This window comes from Ammospiza caudacuta, chromosome 12 (assembly GCF_027887145.1).
Source record: "Ammospiza caudacuta isolate bAmmCau1 chromosome 12, bAmmCau1.pri, whole genome shotgun sequence".
NCBI classification, from domain to species: domain Eukaryota; kingdom Metazoa; phylum Chordata; class Aves; order Passeriformes; family Passerellidae; genus Ammospiza; species Ammospiza caudacuta.
In genome coordinates, this window is record NC_080604.1 from 2,967,647 (window position 1) to 2,993,782 (window position 26,136).

Below are 26,136 nucleotides of genomic sequence, written 5' to 3' on the forward strand. Positions count from 1 at the left end.
TTGTCCCTGTGTGGCTGTGCCCATCTTGGGCATTCCTGGGGAAATGATTCAGGCTGTGTGCCAAGCAGGTGAATTTTGTTTGTCTCTGCTCCACAGCCTGTCATGTGTCTGTGCTGACTTCATTTGTTTAAGGAAATCACTGTTCCCACACCCCAAACCTGCACTGCAGTCACCCTTAGTCACTTAAGGCTGTCACTGTTGTGGGGATCACACTTTGCTCCAGGTGACCCTTGAACTCAGTGGGGACAGGACATATCCCTCTTAAGGATTTAGGCCCCATGGATTTAGGCTTCTGTTTTGATGATACTGATACTCTTATTGATGTAACAGAGCTCTTTTATTCCCTGATACCTTTTACATTACTGTCTGTTGAAAATATTAGTGGCAAACAGCAGCTGTCATGTTTTCCACTTGGCTGTACAAAAGTCATTTCAAAGTACCCTGTGCTTGTAATGATGTTTGTTGTTTGTCTGTGTTGAAATAGGATGGACAGGATAAGGTCAAAGCTTGATTTTTTTCCCATAAAATACCGAATGAAAGACAGGCAGTGTATTTAAAATACAGCAAATGTTTTAAAAATGAAAACAGCACTTTGTAGTTTATTCAGATATTGTAGTACTTACAGAAGTTACTGTCAGCCAGGCTCTCTGATCTGTGTCCATGATGTTTGTTTCCTTCTCCAAACCATGATGGAGTGGGATGAGTGGGATCACCCCTTGCTCTGGGGTGTGTGGTGGGGATGGTGCTGTCCCTTATCCTGCCTTGCCTTGCAGATCCTGACAGAGGACAGATGACCAGGCTGGAAGCTGAAGCCACCATCCCTCCAGTAGCTTCTCCCTCCCAGCCCATCCTCGTGGTGTCCTTGCAGGAAGAGCAGGACAAGTGCAAAGGTACGTTGGAGGTGTCAGTTGCAGAGGAATGTTTAGAGACAGAATAAAATCCCTCTCATCCCTCCTCCAGTCTGATTTCAGTGTGCAGCTTTAACCTGTAGCTGTGGCACAAGGCTGAGGAATTGTCAGGGGAAACGTGAGGGAGAAATGTGAGGCTGCTCTCTGCTTCCAGGGTTGTTCCCACTGCTCCTCGGGCTGGGGTGGGCAGTGCAGCAGTGCAGAGGTTGTGAGCAGTGCAGGGTGTGAGCAGTACAGGGGGTGTGAGCAGTGCAGGGTGTGAGCAGTGCAGGGAGTGTGAGCAGGGCAGGGTGTGAGCAGGGCAGGCAGCGGGGTGTGAGCAGTGCAGGGGGTGTGAGCAGTGCAGGGTGTGAGCAGTGCAGGGGGTGTGAGCAGTGCAGGATGTGAGCAGTGCAGGGAGTGTGAGCAGTGCAGGGAGTGTGAGCAGGGCAGGGTGTGAGCAGGGCAGGCAGCGGGGTGTGAGCAGTGCAGGGGGTGTGAGCAGTGCAGGATGTGAGCAGTGCAGGGTGTGAGCAGTGCAGGGAGTGTGAGCAGTGCAGGATGTGAGCAGTGCAGGGAGTGTGAGCAGTGCAGGGAGTGTGAGCAGTGCAGGGTGTGAGCAGTGCAGGGTGTGAGCAGTGCAGGGTGTGAGCAGTGCAGGGAGTGTGAGCAGTGCAGGGTGTGAGCAGGGCAGGCAGCGGGGTGTGAGCAGTGCAGGGGGTGTGAGCAGTGCAGGATGTGAGCAGTGCAGGGAGTGTGAGCAGTGCAGGGAGTGTGAGCAGTGCAGGGTGTGTGAGCAGTGCAGGGTGTGAGCAGTGCAGGGAGTGTGAGCAGTGCAGGGAGTGTGAGCAGTGCAGGGTGTGAGCAGTGCAGGGTGTGAGCAGTGCAGGGGGTGTGAGCAGTGCAGGGTGTGAGCAGTGCAGGGAGTGTGAGCAGTGCAGGGAGTGTGAGCAGTGCAGGGAGTGTGAGCAGTGCAGGGTGTGAGCAGTGCAGGGGGTGTGAGCAGTACAGGGGGTGTGAGCAGTGCAGGATGCGAGCAGTGCAGGGTGTGAGCAGTGCAGGATGCGAGCAGTGCAGGGGGTGTGAGCAGTGCAGGGTGTGAGCAGGGCAGGGTGTGAGCAGGGCAGGGGGATGGGGTGTGAGCAGTGCAGGGTGTGAGCAGTGCAGGGTGTGAGCAGTACAGGGGGATGGGGTGTGAGCAGTGCAGGGGGATGGGGTGTGAGCAGGGCAGGGTGTGAGCAGTGCAGGGTGTGAGCACGGCAGGGTGTGAGCAGGGCAGGCAGGGAGGTGTGAGCAGGGCAGGCAGGGGGAGCACTGCAGTCCAGCTGTGTCTGTGTGCAGCAGCAGGATGTGAGCAGTGCTCAGGGCTGCCTGGACAGGTTGGTTCCTGGCTGATTCCCCTGGCCTGAGCTGGGATTGTGCCTGGCTAGCCTGGCAGTGTGGAACTGCAGCTGATCCATGCTGGGGGTCCTGATGTACTCTTGGGTTGCTGTTGATATTTGCTCAGCCAAGATGTGCAGGATGTCTCTGCTTCGGCCCGTGCAACTGAAGAACGAGTCTGGACTCTTCACTTTTTGGTCTTGAGGTTGTTTATTAATTCATATCTATAAAATTTTCTTTCTGCCCAGCCGAGATCTGCTCAGCAGGGCAGCCACAGGCACTCTGACCGCCCCCGAGGCCGTGTTGTCTTTTTATACTACAAACTATGTATAACATATTTACACTTAATTCTCAATACCTGTCATCTATGTTAGACAGTGCACTTCTATTCCAAACCAATCCCAAAGTGCCAGCCTCACTGCAGAAAATGGAGAACAAGAAGAAGAAGGAGAAAGGCTGGACATGCCCTGATTCCTCCATCTTGTTCCCATAACCCCCATACCAAAAATCCTAAAATATACATTTTCACCCTGTGATCATTTTATTATTACACCATTCAAACCTGTGTGACTTTCATGTCCTCACACAAAGTTGGCAACTTGCTCCAAGGGTCACAATCAAATCCCCAGGTGGTCTGGGCAGCATGTCTGGGTCTCCAAGCCCCTCTACAGGGTCCCTGGCAACTCTGGACACCCGGAGGGATGCACTGAGTTCTGACAATGCACTGTGCAATTTTGTGTTGTGCAGATAACGGCCCCTGCAAGCACCTGTGCAACATCGTGGATGGAGATGCTGTGTGCTCCTGCATGGCTGGCTACACGCTCATGGCTGATGGGGTTTCCTGTGAAGGTGAGTGCTTTGGGCTCCCCACAGAGCCATGGTTAAATGTTTGTGTACCTCACACCCCTGGCTGTTCCTCATTTTCAGAGTTGGGAATTGCAGTGCCATCAGAGAGACCATTTGGCAGAAGGAATCTCAGTTCTGCCTCACAGGTACCTCCTGAAGCACAGTGTGGTGAGGTGGAGGCAAGCCTGGGCTGGTGCTTTTTTCCTCTGACATTGTAGGCTTTTTTACAGCCCTTCTGGTTTCTCTTCCCGCTGAGGTTCTTCCCCAGGCCCTGTGTGCACAGCTGTGGACACTCAGCACTCTGGCTGGGAGCAGGAGCAGCGAGCAGGTCACCTTTGCTGTCCTGGGCACCCTCAGGGCACAGCTCTGCCCTGGCATCTGCTCTGTTTGCTTTTAGCTCCTCTTGCCTTGGAAACCTGAACTCAGGGAGGCTTCACAGCTTCACAGGACATGCCATGGGAGCTGGGCCAGCTCCAGGTGTTCATTTGCTGCTGGGGAGATGAGCAGTGAATTCCAAAGCTGCATCCTCACCATTCACATTGCAGACATTTTAAATGGATGTTCTTGAGTAGTCACAAAGGATGTGTTTGCCCAGGGAGGGCTCGGGGGTCAGAAGCCATGTCCTGTGACAAACCTTAATTATAAATCTCTAAGTAAGGGAGCAATAACAGTGAAATACAAGCAGGAGCTCCCAATGCTCAGAATTGCTCACAAATGATCCACATCACTCTTAATCTTAGATCTTATTGAATAACAAATCATTTTCATAAAATTCCAGACAGTCTGTGAAGAAAATGGGATTTTAATATCACCAGATGAAATATTCACAGTGCACTGCTTACCCAAGCATGGTGGAAGTTAATTTGATTAATTAATGTCAGCATCAAAAGGGGCATTTCAAGGCAATCGTTTTCCTACAGGAAATGAAAAAATTTGTATTTGTCAGTGGAGGCAGTGAGTTTAAACATTGGCAAGGGACATTTATAACCTCTGTTGAAGTCAGGATCTGATGGTGAGGGTGGTGGTGCACTGTGACCGGTTTCTTTTAAGGAGTGTGCACTGTCTCTATGTGAATGCCTGCCTGTTTTTAAGGCATTTTAAGGCTATTTCTTTTTGGATTTTTTAAAGGATATTTCTTTTTGGAAAGGCAAAAGCACAGGAGTGTGATCAAGGACTGAATGATCTCTGAGGTTTTATTCCAGCCCTATTTTCAGTGTAACACTGCATGTATTGCAGCCTGCTGCTGATGTGGGAGCTCCAGCACACTTCATCTTGGCATCCCCGGCGTGACAGAAATGTTGTTCCATTTCAGGACTGTTCTAATGGAGTTCTGTTTTTCCCTTTTGGCTGCCCCTGCTGCTGTAGATTTGGATGAGTGCCTGACAGGTGCTCAGGCTTGTTCCAGCGGACAGTTTTGTGAGAACACACTGGGATCATTCTCCTGTGTCAGCCACAGTGGGATGTGTGCAGAGGGCTTTATTCTCAACAGGCATAGGAAATGTGTTGGTAAGACGAGAGGCACGCGGCCTCCCTCAGCATCCCAGCTCTCCATGCTCTGCAGCACCTCCCACCATCCCTGCATCTGGCATCTCAGAGCCACCCAGCACAAACACACATCGCACGTGCCCCATTTGCTCAGCCCTTCACCTCATGAGTCCTGTGCTGTTTGGTGTTTCCCCAGCCATGTCAGGTGCAGGTAACGTTGAGCAGGAGCCCCAGGCCCACAGGGTGGGGAGCACAGCAGCTCTGCTGGCTGCAGGCTGAGCTCAGGGGTCACAGCAGCTGATCCCTCTGCACAGTCCAACACTGCCAAGTTCTAGACACCACCAAACCACAGAACTTCAGAAATACAGCTCAATAATCCGTGTGAGTCTAGAAAAGATCCTTTCCAAAGGGAGGGAATTTTAAAATTCATATTAGTCCTTTGTTGATTCTGGCATAAGTTTCTTTGTGTAAAAGTCAAAGGTGCATCATAATTCTGCTGGATCATCCCTGCTGTTTGACTTCATGGAAGAAACCAATCAATTTTTACAAGTGTATTTATGAGGATTTAGTTTGCTCCCAGCAGCCAGGACCTCAGCTTATGTGAAATAGTTTCTTTTTTTGGGTATTTTTGTAGAGTCTGGGTTAGGTGGCAGCAGGAGCATTTCCTGGAAAAATGGAGCACTTGGAGACCTCCAGTCATCCATGAAAGCATCAGTGCCCGTGGCTTTACTGTCCTGTGTGAATGCAGAGCTCTCTTCCACCCCTGTCCTCCTCCCTACATGTATAACACTGTTTTTCTGACCACCACAGCTTTGGTTTTACTCCTCTCTTTAAAGCTCAGTGATCCCATCTGGTTAACAAGCACCGTGTGGCATTTGGGCATCAGCAGGAAAACTTCTGCAGTGTCAGAATCCAGAGAAGAACTGTGATTTACCACCTTTTGGGTGATCCTTAAATTGTTGGCACTGGATTTTTATTTTTTAGTTGTTATTATTATTTATTTTGAAATCAGAGGTACTGGTAAGAATGGGAAATGAATGAAATTATTTGATTCCAATGAAATGGCTGAGAGAGCAGCACTGGAAGGAAAGAGGCCTTTATGAGACAGCTCAGCCTGAGCTGAAGCTGGTGCTGGAGGTGCCCAGGGTGTGCCCAGGCACCACACTCCTGCTCAGGAGCCTGCAGCTCCAGGAACGGCCCCTGCTCAAGCTCTGCTCCCGACTGCTGCCACTGACGCCCCTGATGTTTTCCCTGGACGGTGCAGGAAGGATGGATCTGTCCTTTTTCACCTCTCCCAGGAGTGCTCTGAAGCTAAGCCAGTGCCTGTGTCTGCAGCCTTGCCGGAGCTGCTGGGGCAGGTGCCAGGTGCTTCCTTTGCCTCAGTTCCCCCTCTGCCCCTTGACATTGGAACAGTTTGATTATGGCTGATACCAGATAAACCTCGGGCACTACTCATGAAAGCGAAGCCACAACTCTCATTTGTGAAGCTCTTCTCCCTTACTGAACACCAAACTTCTGTGTTCCTCTAATGCAGGGCAGTTTTTACAGGTATCCTTTTAAATAACCTAAAAAACTTCCCTTTGTTGTGTGTGCTGCCTGCTCCCATCCAGCTCTGCTCCGTGTGTGGTGCCACCAGCACATTTGCCATGTTTAACATTTTTTCCACCTTTTGTAGTCGAAGGGAAAAGCCACAGGCATACACTGTGGTTTGTGTTTTGCTCACTGCCTTGTTCTCCTGGGGCATCCTTTCCAGCCCAGCAGCTTGCTCTCCACCTTGAACTGTCTCAAACTCCAGCAGAAAACCTTTGGTAATTAGTTAGCAAATTCTTGTTGGTTTAAGGATGTTACTCTTTGCATGTTTTAGGGACGGGAGGAGCAATCTTTGCACAGCCACAAAGCAGCTGATAATCTGTGGTCTGTGCAGTGCCCTTTAGCCAGAGGTGGGGAATTGTAACTCCAGGTGCATTGAGGAGCAGACAGCCAGCATTCCCCAAAAGCCAGCCATGCACAGAGAGGAGTCCCCCCAGAGCTGTTCAAACAGCTCTCACACAGCCCCTCTGTGTCTTTGGCACTGAAATGCCTTTGGGCTAGGAGCTCTGTACTCTCCAGAGACAAGAGCCAGGCTGACTGTTGCTTTTCTGGTGACTTTGAGGCAAAGTCATTCCCACCACCCACTGCACACTGACAGCTCTGCTCCTGTCCTTGCTGCTCCCACCTCAGTTCCCTCCTGACAGGGAGCACGATATGGTCTCTTTATTCCTGCACCCACAGGGTGGCAGCTGCAAAATAACAAAGTGCCTGCCTTGCACAGATGTGTCCCATAAAGCCAACAGAGCTGGGGCCATTTGGAGAGGAAAAAATAATGAGAAACCGCAGATGCAGCACAAGAAAAGTCTGCATTTCACTTTTTTAATAGAAGGTGCATCAAAGTGGGGTTTTGATGTCAAAGTGCATATTGAAATAAATAGCAGTAGGTAAAATGTTGATGGCAGGAATGCCAGCTCTTGGGTGCAGCAGATGTGCTCAGGGATCATGTGTGTGTTGCTGTTTTCAGCAACAGTTCTGTGGAGAAAAAAGAGTTATTACATGATTGCATTTCATTCTGGGTTTTGCTGACATAGAGTGAGGAATGTTGCTGCCACACACAGAGACTGAGTAGATTCCTCAAAAATTAACCGTGTGACTTGTTTTCAGTATAGTACTGTGTTATTTTTCCTCTTTCCCCTATTTTTTAAAGAAAACATCATCTTACCCTCCCTCACAGCCTTAATTGGGTTGGATGAATACCACAGCTGGTCCAGTGTTGGAATTAGCTGTATTTGGGACTGCAAACATAACTCCTGTTATTCCTAGTGCTCTATCAGGCATCTCTTACTGACTGGTGGAGTTGGCTCCAGGACTGGAGGGAGACAGGTCACACGCACTCTGGATTCTATGGAAAATTTGGGAATTTGTTTAGAAAAATTAACAAAACCAGGCATGTTTGCATGCTAAACTGGCCAGGGGGCTGTGGTGGGCTGGCAGCTGGCCTGGTGGCACATCCAGAGACTCCTGCCCTGACTCTGGACAGGCAGAGCAGAACTTTGCTTGGCCATGGCTCAGGGTTCAGGCCTTGCAGCTCAGCCCAGCTCACAATCAGACTGAAGGATTTGACAGTGTCTCGTGTGCGCAAAACTTCATTGACAATGAGAATACTGCATTGTAATCTGCCAGTTTCCGTCATTTTAATTTCCTCAGATGTGTTCCAGCTAGTTCTGCATAGTTTTTCAAGCACTCAGAGTTTTGAAAATTGAATCAAAAATATAGATGAAACATGAAATCCAATTAGATTTTTTTTTTCTCTCTGTTAAATCACAACTTTTTTAATGCCTGTTACTCAATATCCACCTGCTGATCACATGGAATGCCTCCTACCCTTTTGGTTCATGTGTCACAAACATACTTTCCCTTTTGACGTGTGCTGCACTGACTCAAGCTCATGAGCTGCAGTGTGATGCTGTCAGTTTGTTTATGTGAGAGCCTTTTTGTGGTTTGCAAGAGCAGATAATCTCAGATCTGTGGTACAGCCAGCAGAAAGTGCTGTGCTTTGGGTGCTATTAAGTGGCCATCCATTGCTGGTTTCCTCTAAAATAAATTCTAAAAAAATAAAAATTTTTAAAGAACTAAGTCTAAGTAGGTGAGAGGGATCTACCACAGCACCTCATATTCTCCCAGCCTGTGTGGGAGGTTTGCTACCCCCACAAGATCACTTGTGAAATTACTCTTACTCTACTCCATTGTGATAACACCAATTAATAGAAAGTGGGAAACTGCACAGGCATTGGGGGACATAACCAACCCTGCAGGAGCTTTGGGGCAGGCAGGGAGCTGCCCCTCAGTGGAGGAGCTCAGACTTCATGTGGGACAGGTAGAAAGATCCAGGTGATGGGCAGGACCTTGCTGTGGATTATTAACCAGGAGCATTGGAAAGCAAGCCCAGAGCATGTGGAGAGTGGCAATGGCAAACAGTGAGAAAAAAAAACCACAAAAGGAAAATAGGAATAAGTGAGAAGTGGAATGTAACCAAGCTAATGCAGGTCTTGCAAAACTCAGTGCACATCACCAGTTATCCAAACCCACCAGGAACTGAAGGGTTTTGGTGCTTCTCCTCATTTCTTTGCTAGAAAACCAGCTGGCACATTTTTAAATACAAAAATCTTTTCGAATGGCTTTTCCTGTTTTCGTGCCCCACAGGAGAAGTCATATATTGATGTACTTATCTGAGAATGAGGTTCTACAGCCAAAATGAAAATCTGATTCGAAAAATACTTGCTTTATTGTGTAGTATGAAAACAGCTTCATGCACAGAGCAGCCAGAGGACTGGTAATGGTGCTGGTCACATTTGGCTTTTGTTAGCTCTAGCAATTCTTAGCTTTATATAGAACTGGGAATGTGTGAGGTTTTGTGGAGATTGGCAAGAAAATTTCTTCCTAGTCTCTGCCCCTTTTTGTTGCTTCTAAGTATTTGCTCATCATGCTATTCTAGCTTTCATTATTAACATAAGCAAAACCTGAATTTTAGATTATTTCATCCAAGCCTATCAAAACATATAATTTTAAAGGTGTTTCATATTCCTTCCCTGTCCCATGCTCTGCAATCGTGTGTTCAAGTGATTTCTTAAAAAGAACTTTTTCACTATTCCACTTGCTGAAATCAAATCTCTTTAAAGCTCTAAATACAGATTTACAGGCTTGATTGAGCTATCAGGGTTCCTCTCCATGAGTTCCTGCCTATCCAGTCCCAGTGCTGATTCCTTAGGGAATAGGTGTCAGCATGGCCCAGCTCACAGGCAGCCTCAGCTCCATCCCTGGGCAGTGCCAGCCTGGCCTGAGGCAGCAGGGCTGCTCAGTGCCCTGGGCTGTGGAAGCCTGGAGAGAAGCAAGGAGCATTAATCCCTTTCTCATTCCCTTGTCCAGGAGTTCCCATCCCTTCACCACGAGCTGGCCATCAATCCTCTGCCCACTCTGCCTTTCCTCAGTTCTGTCCATCCCCGTCCCCAGTGCCTGCACCATCCCCGTGGCGTTTGGGGAGAGGGGAGAAGGAGGAAATAAATCCCCCTGGGATTTGTGTTTCTTCAGTCACTCTGTGCTAACTGAAGAGCCCGGACTAAAAGCATCTTCCATCATCAGAGCCCTGTAACAAAGCCTGTATTGAGTGTCCTTCATGTGAGCTTTCTGCTCCTTCCAGCAGAGCAGGAAGAGGGAGATCCCTCGGCACCCTGTGGCACTGATTTGTTCCCTCTTCCTCACAGACATCAACGAGTGTGTGACAGAGAGACACACCTGCCAGAGGAGAGAGCACTGTGTCAACACCATGGGCTCCTTCCGCTGCCTGCAGGAGCTGAGCTGCCAGCCCGGCCACGAGCTGAAGGACGGCGAGTGTGTGGGTAAGGGAAGGGAAAGGATTGCACAGCACTCTGGTCTTGCTGCAGCCAGAAAAGGCTGCTCATCACAGAGGTGTTGGGCTTTACAGGCTCTTCCTGCACATTCACTCGTTTGAAATGGTTTCCAGGGATAACTGTAAATTACTTAGAACATGGATAAAACCTTCTGAATTAGGATTTGACATCTCCCTGATGGAGGAATCCCCCATAGCTCCTCTACCTGGCTCAGCTGGTGCAGTTTGTTGACGATTCCAGCAAAAATTCCCAGCCTGAATGGAAGATGGGGCTGACAGCCCCATCCTCCCTGTGTTCAGAATCCTTGTCACCATTAATTTACATTTACATGTAACCATTTGGAATGGGTTAAGAAGTTGTTCTTCAACCCCCTGTCCCTGTAGGGGTCAAAGAAGGGAACATCAGTGCTCACAGCAGCACAGGAGTGTGCAAGGGACACACGTGCCCTGCCTTCAGGGCTAAACTCACTGTTATTTACACTTACACGTTTTACAGTTTCCTGACAGCTGCAGTAAGAGATGCCTAAGGAAAGAGCTTAGCTTTTGATGTAGAACATAAAGCCATAAAATAGAAATTACCAGAAATCTCCCTTTATAAGCAGCTGTCATAAATAAAGCTTGGTTTACTTGAAGAGGCTGTTTTGTGAATGCCTTGTTCTGTTGGCCGATTCTAGAGCATCTCTAACATTTATTACTAATCTAATTTACTTTCTAGTCTTGAAATTAGATTATAGATGATTATTATATTTACAAAGTGTTTTACAGTAGCCTGCAAAAAACTGCAGATATTTTGGTATTTGGGGGTTGCAAGAGATGCTGTGAATGAGGCAGTAGGGACCTGAATCAAATTTGCTGTAGGACCTTACAAATCCTGAAGTGATGTCCAGCAGCACACACACTTAACCCTCAGATTTCCCATTGGTAACACGTGTCTGTTAAAATAAAGCCTCCTAATTTCCTTTCTGGGGGTTAGCTGTCCATGAAGGTCACTGAAAGGTAGAGCTGAGCTCACCCCAGTGTGGTGTTTTGTGTGCTGAACAGATATCGATGAGTGCCAGAGAGGAACTCACAGCTGCAAGGTGAACTTTGTTTGTCAGAACACAGAGGGCTCCTTCTACTGTGAGTCCAAGCAGCGCTGCATGGATGGCTTCCTGCAGGACCCCGAGGGCAACTGTGTGGGTGAGTGTGGGCAGCAGGGTCTGTGCCCTGTGCTGCAGCTCCTGGCAGCTGTGCACTGACCCCTTGGAGATAGAGTTTTCTGTAAACCCTGCTGGGAGCTTCATGCTGCTGCCCATAGTTGCATGTTGAATTTGGAGCTATCCCCACAGCAGACCTTCATCAGCCTTGTCTTTGTAGCACGAGAAACTGAAGTGAAGAAAAAAAGTGACAGCTGGGAGAAAGCAGACCAGAAGGGTTACACAGCATCTTTCACTGCTCTGTTCATGTTCTTCACCAGATATCAATGAGTGCACATCCCTCCCTGAGCCCTGTAAGCCAGGATTCAACTGCATCAACACGGTGGGCTCCTACACGTGCCAGAGGAACACGCTGAGCTGCAGCAGAGGGTACCACTCCAACGAGGAGGGCACGCGCTGCGTCGGTGAGGCAGCCTGGGGCTGGGGGGCTCTCCCAGGGGAAACTTCTGTTTCATTCCCAAAGAGATATTTGGGGTTACTTCCAGATTCCTGAATGTGTTTGAGGAGTGGGAGTTTGCTGTCCCTGCAGCTCTGGGATTTGTTTGTGTTGCAGGATCCTGATGTCTCGTTGCTCCATGGAGTTTCTCTTGGTATGCTCAGCAACTGGTTTTGGCTGCAGATTTCACTGACTTCCACTCTGGAGAGAGTGTGTTTTTATACTTTTTAAGCTCATCCTGTCAGTCAAGACCACAATGCCTAGGTGGTTTTTGTAGTACCTCCCTGGAAGTGAAGTGATCGGCAGTAAACAGGGCATGCTGGTTTTGGGGGCTCACAAGACTAGCGCCAAGTGGATTTTCTTTGTAGGGATGTTCTGCGCGTGGTGTTCCCCATTACATCCACTTGTGAGGGTGTTTAGGATAAATTCTCACTGTGTGAAAAAAGTTCTGAGGAGAATGAGTATATGAAATATTCATATAGGCTGGCGTGCAGCTTGATCCTGATTTGTGTTTGTTACAGTGTATTTAGGGAGTTACTGACTCAGAATAGCAGATTTCAGTGCTTGTTAGCATTTGTTTGTAAATGAGCACATGAGGCACCAAGGGCTGGGAAGCTCAGTCCCTGGTGCCCAAGGCAGGGCTGGCTGGGTGTTCTCAGATTCCCCATGTTTCAGGTTACATAAAATAGGAAATCCTGAAATGACAGTGGGGGAAAAGAAAAAAAGTAATGACAAAGCAGCAGTTTGCTTAGTGGTGGTATCCCAGTGGTTTTTACCTACCTTCCCCTGGAATAAAGGAAGGATAGCAGATTAACAAAATGTGCTTTGTAGTGCTGCAGGTGGGTGGGAACTGTGTTGAGAGCCATTAATTTGGCCATGGTGAGCAGCTTGTAGTGCCCACCGGTGGTACAGCCAGACCCCATTTCCACAGATATTTCTGCATTCACCTTTTTGCTCTTCATTATCCTCTGCCTCCCCTCATTTGCCCCCTGGACTATCCAGACCATGCATGGCCAGTGGAAAGGTGGAGAAGATTTGGATGTAGCAGATTTGGAAGGAACAGGTTATGTGTGCAACTGAGGAAATTGAGAAAGCTTCCAAATACTGTGTTTTGTAAGTTCAGGGCAAAGCAGTGCAGTGTTCTTTGCTGTCCTGTTACAGCCTGGGATATTTCAGTTCTTACAAAAAGAAGCTCCAAAAGCCCTGTCCCCCTCAGTTCTGTGCAGACACAGTTCTGCAGCTGCTTTTGATCAGTCCTTTCTCAGCCAGGCCACCTGGGCTGGGGATGGCTGCACCACCTGGAGCATGGTTACCCGAGGTTGTTTTTAGGGTGACCACCATGCCAGAGGCTCCCTGAATGCCATTTCTCCCCAAGGCAGCCCTGGGCAGCACAGCTGTCCTGGCTGCAGTGCCAGCAGCCTTTGCCCTGCATGCTCTGCACACAAGGGCAAGGGTGCAGTCCCCATCCCTGGATGTGGCCAAAAACCACATGGATGTGGCACTTGGGGACATGGCTTAGTGGTGGACATGGTGGTGCTGGATCAACAGCTGGGCTTGGTGATCTTGGAGGTCCTTTCCATCCTTAATGATTCTGTGATTCTCTAATAGCTGGGGCAAGTTATGTTCCTAAATTTCAAATTGATGGGACAGAAAGAATCCAGCTTTTCTCCCCAGCTGTTCTTAAAAACAAAAGTTACTGTGTGTAAATCCAGGAGAGAGGAGGAAATTGCCATTAATCCTCCGGCATCTCTGCTCTAGAGCACAGTGAGATAACACAATGCATTGTGATTCCTGATGGCCTTCAGTCTCTGCTTTACAGCACTCTTCAGGAGCAGCCATAAGGAGGCTTCTTTAGCTTGATTTTGGGAAAACATAACTGATGTTAATTAGTGATTTCTCTGTCTTTGCTGTGTGCACTCTGTCCCTATTGCTGGTCTGTGTTGTTTGGTATTTTTTTTGAATGGCTTTTTTTTTTTAAGTAGGCAGAGAGCACAGAGAAGAAAGAAGAAAAGCATATGGTCCTAATTTCCTCTCTCTGTGATAAAGACTGGTGTCTGTGAGGCATTACAATAGCTAATTAGATCCCTGAATCAGATTTATTCATTTCACAGTAGTAAAAACATCATCTGCACGTGTTTCTTCAGCAGACGACACTTGTAGGGTCATCTCCTCTGTTTAGAGAATTCATCTGTCTTTAAAATGCTCAGATTTTCTGATTTAGCAAATGAGTTATTAAAACCTGCGTCTTAGATTTAGCTGAAAACTGCTCTAAGTGTGAAATATGGCACAGTTCTGATAGTGTAATGCCCTAGAACTAATTAAAGTCTGAATGTAATGGAATGCAGAATTTTGGACAAACTAGCAAACTGGGTGCACACATCAGTTCGTTACAAATAAAGCTGCTACTTTACAAATTATCTGCATTAGAGACTTCCCTGGTTTTGCTGCTACCTCTGATTAAAAGAAAGCTGGTAACTCGGTGTTCCAGCAGAAATCTCAGTTGCTGTCAGGAGTTCCTGCATGGTGAGGGGCCCTCCCTGCCATCCCTGACCCCGGTGCCAGCAGGGACTGTGTGGGTGCAGCCTCTCCAAGGCTCTTGTGTGATGGAGAACTGCCCAGGAGCCCTCTGAAGTGATTCAGTGCTCAAATTTATGAATTCAAATAGGGCAGTGTGGTGAATTTCCAGCCTAGAGATCCATCCTTATGATTATTACAGATGGGCTCAGAAGCTCACTGTGAGCTCGGCCGGGAGGAGCTGCTGATAAATGAGAAATGGGAACAGTGGAATAGCCCAGAAGATACAAACTGTAATAACCAAAATAACAAAACATGGTGCGGGTTACAGAGGCTGGATTCCAAAGATCCCTGGGCAGGGCAAATGCAGACAGGTACAGGGACACAGGTACAATCACAAAGGTGAGCTCAGAACCTGACCTTACATGAACTAGGCATGGAGCCAGCTGGAAACAAGAACTGGAAACTTAACCTAATACAGGATAGTCCTGTTAGCATACTGCTAATTCCCATTACCCCACTCTTCCCACCATGGCCTGGTCAGGTGCCCCTCTCCTCAGTGCCCTGCCTGCCATGGCTTGTGGCCAAAGCCCCCTGCAAATGCATCTGAAGCAGGAGTCCCAGTTGGACGAGGTTCCACAATTACATGAACAGGGATTTGGGTTGTAAAAGTAATTGAAGATGTGAACAATAGGAAAAAAACAGGATATGTTGGCTGAGAAAGTGGCAGAGCTTGGAATATTTGAAGTAAAACACAGTTCTGAGGGTTAATGAGACTTTTTGATGCTTCTTGTCACAGATGGTAGGAGGGATTTGTTAGATGCTGACGAGCTATTTAGTTATGTTGCAAGTCTTGTAAATCAGCCTGTATTGAAAACTCTCATCTTCCTCCAAGGATGTTTGAATGAGATTGGAAATGATGTGTGTGAGGGGAGAAGCAACTAATTTGTTGGTATTGGATTCTGGATGAGAGGCCGTGGGGAATATGAAAATGGGAGCTGATTGAGAAAAGAAAAAAATCAACATTGGGAAAGAGCAAAAGGTAGACAGCAGGAGCAGACTGAGAGGGCAGGTGAAGATGAAAATAGCAATTGCTTTAATTGAAGGGATGAGCAGAATTTCTGGCTGGTTCTTGTTTTGCTTTAAATGGCTTAGTGTGACTCATGGAATAGCAGAACATCAGAATGGGGTGTTTAAATGTCATGGTTTGATCATAATCAAAGTGTGCTTACACTGAAATGCAGAATATACTGGGAGAACCCCATTGCAAGTCCAGTTACCATTTTCACTATGAAGGTAAGGCTCTGCTTTTCCCAGGTTTGACTCAACTGCCCCTGAGAAGAGCACGGAGGGAGAAGCTGGTGGTATTTCTCCTGTCCAGTTTCTAACCCTGCCATTAATGGACCTTTTTGTGTCTCTTTACAAACACTGGTTTTAAGCAGACTGTACTGATGCTGATGCCCTTTCTGGCTCTGCAGATGTGGACGAGTGCCAGACTGGGGTGCACCGGTGTGGAGAGGGGCAGCTGTGCCACAACCTGCCCGGGGGCTATCGCTGTGACTGCAGGACGGGCTATCAGTACGACGCCTTCAGCCGCAGCTGCATCGGTACGTGGGGCTCGGAGGGCAGGCAGCGACCCCTGCCTGGGCCTGGGCCCGAGGCAGTGCTCAGCACCCCTGCAGCATGAGCTGTGCCGTGCTCAGCACCTCTGCACCCTGAGGTGTGCAGTGCTCAGCACCATTGCAGCATGAGCTGCGCAGTGCTCAGCACCACTGCAGCATGAGCTGTGCAGTGCTCAGCATCATTGCAGTCTGAGGTGTGCCATGCTCAGCACCATTGCAGTCTGAGTTGTGCTGTGCTCAGCACCACTGCAGTCTGATTTATGCCATGCTCAGCACCATTGCAGTCTGAGTTGTGCAGTGCTCAGCACCACTGCAGTCTGAGTTGTGCCGTGCTCAGCACCATTGCAGTCTGAGGTGTGCCATGCTCAGCACCACCGCAGTCCATGTTGTGCAGTGCTCAGCACCCCTGCAGCCCGGGCTGTGCTGTGCAGTGCCTCAGAAGAGGGTGCCATCACCTCCAGGGCTGGGCTGTGCAGCACACGCAGGGCTCTGTCACTCCCAGCTGGGATTTGGGACCAGCCGCCCTTGGCTTGCCTTAACCGCAGGTTGTCACTTAAACCATCTGCAGAGTCCTTCCCTGTGGGTTGTGCTTCTCTGCTGTGGCAGTTTGTCTGTCTGAAGGTTCCAGCACTGTCCTCCCAAGAGCCATGATACAGCACTTTGTCTTTTGTCCCCCCTGTGCAGCAATCAGAGCTCGGAGTCTCACAGCCTCCAACCCGAGCTTTCGGCACTTCACGCTCTACAAAACCAATCTCTGACACTTTAAAAAATCCCCTCCTGCACCTCGTTTGCTCGTGTCCCTCAGCTGACTGTGGGTTTGCTCTTGTTGCTGCAGACATCAATGAGTGCTGGAACTACCCTGGGCGGCTGTGCCAGCACACGTGTGAGAACACGCCTGGCTCCTACCACTGCTCCTGCTCCTCTGGCTTCCGCCTCTCCTACGACGGCAAGCACTGCGAAGGTACCGCTGCTCCTCCGTGGGGAACGAGCTGCTGGGGAACTGGGGACCTGGGAGGAGGCCTTGAGGTGAAATACAAAGGCAGTGACCTTTGTGTGCTCAGATTTGCAGTCACAGAATAACCGAATATGAGGTTGGAAGACACCTCTCAGATCATCAAGTCCAACCTATGCCCTAACACCTCAGCTAGACTATAGCACCAAGGGCCATGTCCAGTTGTTTTTTAAACACATCCAGAGATGGTGATTCTACCACCTCCCTGGGAAGAGCATTCCAGTACTTTATTCTTTTGGTGAAAATTTTCTCCCTAATATTCAGCCTGTACCTTCCCTGACGTAGCTGGAGACTGTGTCCTCTGGTTCTGTCAGTGCTGCCCAGTGGAAGAGACTGACCCCACCTGTCTGCAACCTCCCTTCAGGAAGTTGTAGAGAGCAATAAGGTCACCCCTAAGCCTCCTCTTCTCCAGGCTAAACAGTCTTAGCTCCTTCAAACGTTCCTCAAACACTGGAGTTGTCAGATGAGTGTCAGCAAGTTTCTCCCTTTTCTTTCTTTCCCCATGTACTCTTTGCTTTCCTTTCAGATGACAGGAGAACAGAACAAAGTTAAAACAGGAAATCATTGAAATTTGGATAAAGATGAAACTTGGTAGTGACAAAACTTACAAAAAGCGACTTTGAATTGAATGGAAAATTTTTGAGTTCTCCATGATTTTTTTAGGGCAACAGTTACATATTTTAGTGAACTGAAACCTGTGAAGTCTGAAACAAATGTCTGCATGTGTGTGTGTTTCCATTGGCATATGGAGAAATGAAATTCAGGTGCAACAGACATGCTCCAGCTTCTTGGCATTCTGCCTAGGGAGCAGAAAAAATAGGGACAAATTAGTCCTTCCTTAGTCACTGTGGCTGCAAGGTAGAGGTTTTCAGGGGCAGGAAAGGGTGGAAGATGCTGTTCTGAGGCACTGTGACTATCTCTGTATGTTTGTTTTTGGATGCAGATGTGAATGAATGTGATAACAGTCCCTGCAGCCAGGAGTGTGCCAATGTGTATGGCTCCTACCAGTGCTACTGCAGGCAAGGCTTCCAGCTGGCAGAGGATGGGCATTCCTGTAAAGGTAAGGTGCTGCCTCACCAGGGCAGGGGTGTGTGTTTATTCTCTGTAGCAGGAACTCTCTGACCCCTGATGCTGCAGGTGGTGCCTGAGGATCGTTGTGAGCTACAGCTGCCACAGAGGCTGCAGAAGGTCCCTCAGCTGCTGCACAGGGCAGTTCAGTGGGTGGAGCACACCTGTGGGACTGCACAGCCAGGGAGGTTGTTGTAATGCTTTCATGGGGGCAGAGCTGACTGAAGAAATCGGGTGGGAAGATATTCCTGTATTGCATCAATGAACACCTGCACTGCTGAGTGAAGGCTTGCTCTGGCTGCTGCTCGTAGTGAATGAGGAGCAGAGTGTCAGAATGGAGAGGAATGGTTTACCTCTTCAGCTGAAGTTACCAGCACTGACACACTGGGGAGTCTCTGTTTAAGGAATGGTGAAGAAGCCAACACCCTTCCTAGCACAGGGAAGCCTGGTGAAAAATGCATTGCTGAAAGGGGAGTGAGGCCCTGGCACAGGTTGACCAGAGAGATTTAACATCCCTGGAGTGTTCAAAGCCAGGTTCAGCCTGGTCTTGTGGAAGGTGTCCCTGCCCATGGCAAGGAGGGGAATGAGCTTTGAGCTTCCTTCCAGCCTGAGCCAGTCTGTGATTCCATGATTCTCTCAATTACAGAGGCACCAGAGAGAGATAGTGCTTCAAACTCAGACATGCCCCCCCTCATTATTCCTTCCCATGAGTGGGTACTGCTTGCAGCCAGTATTTCTGGGAGCAGGCTGGTGTTCAGCATTTCAGAAAGCACCAGAGCAATGCCAGACCTCCATGGTTATGCTCACATTTAGCAATATGTTATAAATGTGTCAGGTGAGAGTTTCCTGGTGTCCTGCAGCCTGCCTTTGCAGATCTGTGTTTTTTTTTTTTGGTGTGTTCTGTCTGTTTTGTGTGCTGGGCTGTGATTGTGATCTTTGCACAGACATTGACGAGTGCGCGCAGAGCGCCGGCATCCTCTGCACCTTCCGCTGCGTCAACGTGCCCGGCAGCTACCAGTGCGCCTGTCCTGAGCAGGGCTACACCATGGCAGCCAACGGCAGGACCTGCAGAGGTAACAGCACTCACAGCCTTGCAGTGAGCTCAGCCATTGCAGCTGCTCAGTCAGACCCCCATGTTTTGGATCAGTCGCTGTTCCAAAGTCAGTCTTCGACAAAGTTGCCAAATATTGGTGTCTGCAAAGTCAGTTTTCCTGTGCTAGAGGAAAGCGCTGTGGTAACTGAGCTGTCAGCGTGAGCTAATTGCTTCAGTGAATTCCCCATGAGCCCACTTCATCCCTCAAACTGAGGCACTTGATGGCTCACGTGAGCTGTGTGTGCACCTTGGAACAGCACTCAATGATCAGGGGTATTAGAGGTGCCAGATGCAGAAATCTGTGGCTGCTTTATGAGTTACAGTTTTCCTCTCCAGAAAACTGGGAGATTAAATGTTGGTGCTGTAATTGAAACTTGGCCATCCAGCAGTGTCACCTAAGCTTAATTGTGCTGGCATTAACAAATGTTAGTGAAATGACAAGTACCCTCCCCTCACACACCCCTTTTCCTCAGAATTGTGGAGATGTCTCCTGGGAGTCGGGTGGTTTTCATCTGGTGTGCAGCTGTGTGGTTCTGAGCTGAGCCCCCCTTTGCAAACGATGCACTGCCTGTGTAACCTGATGGAGGATCTGATTACCTTTAGTCCTCTGCACATTCCTGCAGCCCTTACACCAACTGCCAGGCATTTCCTGCCCTGGCTCTTTCAGGAACCCTTCATGTAATGAAGAATTTGGTTGTGTATCTCCTGTGCTTGAATTCTGACTGCTAACCGCAGTGAATTTTCTCTGTGTAAATCCTGAGCAGCATGAGCGTACTTAATCACGACTGTGGAGCAGTGAAGCAGATGAAATGACAATTAAAATCCTTTAGAAACATTTTAAAATATTTTCAAATGTATTTTTAAGTATGATTGCAGTAATATCCATGTGCACTTAAATTCTTACATAAAGTTCACCTTTAGAAAACTGCAGCTCCCCTGGATATACCCCTTTTTGGAGCTCTGCAGGTCTGTAGGCACAGTTTTGGGCAGATACTGAGATGTGTCTGAAAATGTGGTCAAAGGAAGGCTGGGTTGGTGTTGGCTCTGTTGTTGGCTCCTCGTGCAGGGAGATGATGTTGGTTCCCCCCCAGCTAAAGATCTGGCTCCAGTTGCTCATCATCTGACCAGTTCTGAAGAGTTACTGGTGGAATGTTCCTTGTACCCTATTTTCAAAAGATGAGTTGTATCTCATGGCCCAACATATGGATCTTTTTTGCAGAAACTGCCTGTGGTGTTTTGCAGCTCAGCCAGAGTGGTACAGGGAGTGCTTTCATGACAATGATTGCAATATGGAAGAAATTTTCTTTTCACCTGCGGGCACTGCTGAGAACCAGCAAGGGATTTACTTGACTTTGATTCCCTCCTATTTCCTATTGTATACTTTTCTTTGCAAGACTTTTAAACCAGCCAGTTCAGTGTGTGAGATCAGTTCTCATCCCAGGGGAATGGAGGGAGTGGAAGGCTGTGATTTCCCTCTAAGAGTCTCTGCTCTCTGAGAATTGGCAGAGCTGCAGGGCCCTACACAGTCCACATGCCTTGTCTGTTGGAATTTATTTCATTTTAAAGCCTCTGTGCATTGTCTAGACGTTTGGGAGTACACAGTATGACTGCCAGGGCTCTGCCAATGCTTCCTGCTCAGGCTGGATCCTTGTCTCTGCATCTGGCTTCCAGCATTGTCAGGCCCATGGCTTGGGCTTGTGGCTGTGTGTTATTTAGGTAGCCACATTATTCTTTGGAGCTTTTAAGTGCTCTTTATTATGTTTTCTGTAATTACATCTCATTATGGGGAGATACTTTTATTTAGGTTTTCTGAACTCTGTGCCTTGTTCTGAAGGGTTGTTCTGAGTTCCCATGTTCCACATCTCCTGGATCCTGTAGGACAGCAGTGACCACTTTGCCTTTGCTTGCTTTATCTCCATATTTATTTTAGTTGCTCTGCTTTAATCCAGAGCTACCTTCATGCCCAGATGCATTCTTCTGGCACAGCCCAGCTTTCTCCAGTCTCAAAATCAGTGAGAAGTTCCTGTTGTCTTTTAGCATGGCTCAATTATATCCTGTGGGGTTTGTTTATTCCTGAAAAATACTAGGAACTAATTCTTACTTTTGAACTTAGAACATCTTTTTCTTGCATTTCTTCTTAGATATTGATGAGTGTGCAATAGGAAGCCACAACTGTTCATCTGCAGAGACTTGCTACAACATCCAGGGCAGCTTCCGCTGCCTGTCCTTCGAGTGCCCTTCCAACTACAGGAAGGTGTCTGACATGTGAGTATGGCCCTGGGGCAGCACCAGAGCCAGCCCAGTGCCTCTGCTGCTCTGTGGTGCTTCCTTTGTGGGTGACTGTGGGTGCTCAGAGCTCTGAAAGGCTGCTTTGGTACCTGGAGCTCATAAACCTTCCCCATGCAGAGTTTGTGTCTGGTTATCCTTCATTCTCTCAAGCCCTGGAGCCCCTGTTTGCCCTGAGCTGCTGCTGGAACAGCAGAGACCAGAGCCTGCAGCTCTCCTTGCAGCTCTAAAATGGCTCTGTTTATAATTAATTTTTAAAGCACGATCTTCTGTGCTGTTTGTATCAGAGCAGGAGCAGCCAGGCTGCTCCGTGCTCCACTTTGACAGGGGGTTTGGGGCTCCCTGCTCAATACTCACATTGCAGTTCCTCAGGGAATGTTGAAAGGGAGCAGGATATTGAGCTTGCCAGGCCACAGGATTCTGGGAATGGCACATCCCCAGCTCCTCAGCAGCTGGGGCTCAGGAGCCCCAAAATCTCCCTGCCCATTTTCTGCCTTGGTGGCTGCCAGTGCTTTGGGAACCAATATTTAGTTGCTTATGGCTTAAAACATACTTTTCCTGCCTTACAGAACTGAGCAGCTTTGCCAGTTGAAGAGTTTGTTTCCCAAGGTGTTTTAGGTACCTTTTCAAGGGGTCTCATTGTTGTTTTCTTGGAGCAGTGCCCCAGCCCTGCTGGTGATGAGCCCCTGGCTCCCCAGCCCAGCTCTGTGCCGTTCAGCCTGGCTTGGCTGTTCCTGTGGAGCTTCCCCTCGCTCTCCCCAGGCTGTGATCTGTGCCTCGGGCTGTGCTGCTCTCAGCTGCACACCCAGAGGTGTCCTGGGCACTGGCAGCGCAGAACAAGCAGCTGTGATCACACACTGAGGTCTGGGAATGCCGTTTGTCCTGGTGGGACTACCTACAACAGAGGCCAGACAAAACTAAGAGAATAAAAAGCTGTTATATTTATTGAAGGGCCTTCAGGTACATTTAGGGCAGAAAAAAACCCCCCAGGGGCTACACCCAAAATGTCTAGTCACAGGTCACAGGTTTTTATACTTTTATAAGTTTGGTCCATTTGCATATTGGGGGTTAATCTTCCAAATACAGCTTCAGATAATGAAGTCATTTACCCCAAGTTTGTTCCCCCCAAACTCACTTGTTTCCATTTCTGGGGGCCTGAGGCAGTGAGGTGTCCTTGATTGCCAGGCCCAGAGAGGAATTGTTGTGTCTGCCCAAAATGGGAAAGCTGCAGCTGACACTGGGTGTGGAGTTTAGAGTTATACACTAAAGAATTGCAGGATTACAAATGTATGAAAAATATAAAAGCTGAAATCCTAAGGTATTGGAATTAAATACCAATATAGCCGGATGGAACATGCCTGGGCTTGTCTGGCCCTTGCTGCTTGATCAAAGGCGGCAGCTGTGGTGGTTTCACCTCAGAGACACCTTTGGCTGGCTGGATGTGTGGTGTTTTCACCTCAGAGACACCTCTGGCTGGCTGGATGCTGCAGCTGGGTGCGTGGGAGAAGTCCAGGCATGCGGGAGCTCAGGTTTACCTCTGGTGGAAAGGCTTTAGGTGATGGTGAAGGAAAAGGAGTCGGTTCTGCTGGAGGGTTTCGATCCAGAGCTTTATTCTGGCCTACAGGCCTCTGAATCCAGCAACAGCTCCAACAGAACCAAGGAACCATGTGGTTGCAATGTCTTTTAAGCCCAGGGAGAAGGGCAGGGAAGGGGTAGGGGTCCCACCAATGAGGTAAGGGGGAGAAGTCTCAGGGGACAAATGACACCTGGTGGCCCAATGTCCCCAGGGCTGAGAGGCATCTTTTGAACTCTGCCAATCACACAACGCCCTTTCTGGAATGCCAAGGTTGACGGACAGCACTTAGCAGAGAGCAAAGGAGGGGAAGGGAGAGGTGATTGGCACACCTGGGGAAAGGACCAGGATGACTGAGACAGGCTATTACATCACACCACAACATCAGTCAGTCCGATCCTTGGCAGTGCCCCCAGGCTTTCAGGTTTTTCCCTGCTGTTCCCTGGCCGCTGAAGGTGCCTCTCTCCTCTTTCCCCAGGAGGTGTGAGCGCATCAACTGCTTCAACTACCTGGAGTGCCAGAACACGCCGGTGCGCATCACCTACTACCAGCTCAACTTCCAGACCAACATCGTGGTGCCCGCGCACATCTTCCGCATCGGGCCCTCGCCCGCCTACGCCGGGGACAGCATCGCGCTCACCATCACCCGGGGCAACGAGGAGGGCTTCTTCAGCACGCGCCGGCTCAACGCCTACACCGGCATCGTCTACCTGCAGCGCCAGGTCAAGGAGCCCAAGGACTTCCTGCTGGATGTGGAAATGAAACTCTGGCGCCAGGGAACCTACACCACTTTTCTTGCCAAAATCTACATTTTCATCACAGCTCATGCCTACTGAAGCCTTTGCTGACGTTGGATTTTATTGGTGCTATGCTCTTTAACTGTTCTACCAAAGCTTAATACCGTTGAACTGGCATTTCATGTATCTAGCCTTTATATTATTTTTCTTTCGTTGCTTTAAACTTTCTTATTGGTTGTGTAAATTAAGTTAATTTTTATCTTTTTATGTTCTGTTTTCCTATGCAATTCTGTACATCATCATCTGCCAGCGAACAAAGGAAGGGTTAGAAAGGCAGTACAGACCTTGTGATAAATGCTGGAACCTTTTCTTAGCAATTATTTTTAGGTGTAGTCACTTCTGCAGGGTATTGCACTAGAGAGGGAAGGTGTTCATGTGGGAATACTGGGAAAAAAAACATGGAATGATTTCGTCTTTCTGACACAAAGTTCTGGTTTGGCCGGGCCAGCGGCCTCACTGGGGTGTCTCTGCTGAGGTGCTGAGTCCAGGGCCATCCACGGACACTGATGGGGACCCCACCTCCTGCTCCCAGGTTATTTTCCTCCTTCCAACTTTCATAATATGTTGCCTTAATATATATATGAATAAAAGGAAACTCCACCAGTGAAAAAGCCTATGGATGAATCTTGCTTTAGTAGGAATGCTCACGTGCTGAATATTTGCAAGACCAAGGCCTTGCCAGAATGTTACACTTTAAGGTAAAAGCTCGCGTTGCCATTTTTAGTAGTTGTCTTTGAAAGTGTTGGTGTTCCTCTGTTCCTCACTCTATGATATGTAAGTGCAGATGTGAAGCTTTGTAATTCTTAAAGGAATGTCCAAATGGAAATAATGAAATAATAATTACTGCTCCTTGTTTAAAAGCTTGGGCATGTCCCTGAGTAATAACTTGCAGTTTTAAATAGACAAAAAAGGGATTTGCTTCTCTGCTTCAGGAAAATGCCTTCAGTGGTGTTGCCAAATGAAAAATGCCAGTGAAATTGGTGGGTTGTATTTTACCATTTAAAAAAGAGCACAACCAAAGTTTTGAGCTCGATTTCCTCTGGTTCTTCAGGGAACTGGATGAAGTCCAAAGTTAGAGGCCAGATCTGGCAAAGCATAATATAATTGAAGTATTTATTAGAACTTAGAAATGAATATCAGAACTTCTTTTTGGCTTTTTTTTTTTTTTTTTTTTTTTTCTGTCCCCAAAAAGCTCCAGTGTTGCAATTTTCTGAGCTTCCTTTCAGCTGTAATTATTCTGCAAAATGTTTTGAAGGAAAAACATAGCTACAAGATATGGAGGTTTATTTCTCTTCAGTTTAATAATACTAGAATCCTAGGTTGGATGGGACCTCAAGGGTCCAACCTTTCTTGACAAAACAAAATCCTGTTCTTTTCTACAGTAGATCTTATTTTGATTGATGTGTACACAAAAAGAAATGGAGATATTAAATCTAACATGTTTTTATGCCATATTCAACAATTTTATTATGTTGTAAAAATTGTATCAAAAAATCTTGTAAGCATCACCTATATGGTGAGAGGTATTCACTGTATCCCCAGGCCAGTCTCTACCACTTCAAGTCACTCCTTTAATTTGGACGTCCTTAAAAAGAAGGGCAAATCTTTCTGTATCTGAGACCATAAAACCCCATTAGCAGGGAAAATTTATTTACGTTCCCCAGCTGTAAAACAAGGCCTATTTGTGAGCTTGCCTACATCAAACTTATCTTTGTTTTTTTCCTATAAAAACCATTTAGTAAAAGATCCTCCATCCATCTTTTGTTTTCCATAGTTAACAGTTTTGTAACCGTGTAACAGGGAAGTGCCAGCTGAGAAACGCAGGCTTGTGCAATTTGTCATTCCAGTTAACTCCTGTCTTACAGCTCCAGGCCTTCCAGATCCATCCTGCACACGTTCAGGGGTGACACATTTCTCCAAGCCCCACTGGGGCACATCAGGAGTCACCAAAACCCAGAGTTTTCCGTCAACATTAGGATTTGATTGAGCACAAATGATAGCCAGGCCTCGACTGTGCTTCTTGTCAGAAAACAAATGGACAAGTAATTTGTTACCGGGAGACCTTTTGCTGACTAAAACCAGCCACAGTCAATCATATTAAGGATCTGGCAGCTCTTAGCACCAGCTCTTCATTTTCTGGACAGGTAATTGATGAAGAAAGTTTTAGAGAAGGCTTTGCATACTATTAAAGGAAAATGCTCTGCTAGGAAGAAGGGTGTCTTCATATGTAGTTGGGAAAGTTCAGAAAGGGTTGCTCAGTGCAGCTGGTCAAAACATGGGCAAGGATTTCAGGAGATAACTTCACATTCTTCTGCTTCCAGATGAACCAGAGGAGGGTTTAACCTTTTCCCAGCCCACAGAGTTCTCGCTGTCAGCTCAGGGGGGAGCAGGTGCAGCCAGCACTGCGCCCTCAGCTCTGCCCTGGGGCAGTGCCTGTGCCTGGGCTTGAGCAGCCTCAGCCCCACATGCAGGGGGATGTGCTTTCACTGGTGTCAGTGGCTTTC

General features: G+C 48.0%; 1 protein-coding gene across 2 annotated transcripts in view; it reads left to right on the forward strand.

The window, feature by feature from the left end:
• FBLN2 (fibulin 2) overlaps positions 1 to 24,609 on the forward strand; it is an 80,901-nt gene extending 56,292 nt beyond the window's left edge. Inside the window, exons 7-18 of one of the 2 annotated variants that reach the window (XM_058812805.1) lie at positions 774 to 890; positions 3,015 to 3,116; positions 4,479 to 4,619; positions 9,890 to 10,024; positions 11,077 to 11,214; positions 11,492 to 11,635; positions 15,660 to 15,788; positions 16,639 to 16,764; positions 17,759 to 17,875; positions 18,828 to 18,956; positions 21,118 to 21,241; positions 23,314 to 24,609. In XM_058812805.1, the coding sequence (XP_058668788.1) occupies positions 774 to 890; positions 3,015 to 3,116; positions 4,479 to 4,619; positions 9,890 to 10,024; positions 11,077 to 11,214; positions 11,492 to 11,635; positions 15,660 to 15,788; positions 16,639 to 16,764; positions 17,759 to 17,875; positions 18,828 to 18,956; positions 21,118 to 21,241; positions 23,314 to 23,671 (1,760 nt within the window). In that variant the 3' untranslated portion in view covers positions 23,672 to 24,609. The remainder of the gene's footprint in view (positions 1 to 773; positions 891 to 3,014; positions 3,117 to 4,478; positions 4,620 to 9,889; positions 10,025 to 11,076; positions 11,215 to 11,491; positions 11,636 to 15,659; positions 15,789 to 16,638; positions 16,765 to 17,758; positions 17,876 to 18,827; positions 18,957 to 21,117; positions 21,242 to 23,313) is intronic. The other variant, XM_058812806.1, reaches the window with a different exon arrangement.
• Positions 24,610 to 26,136: the final 1,527 nt, after the last annotated feature.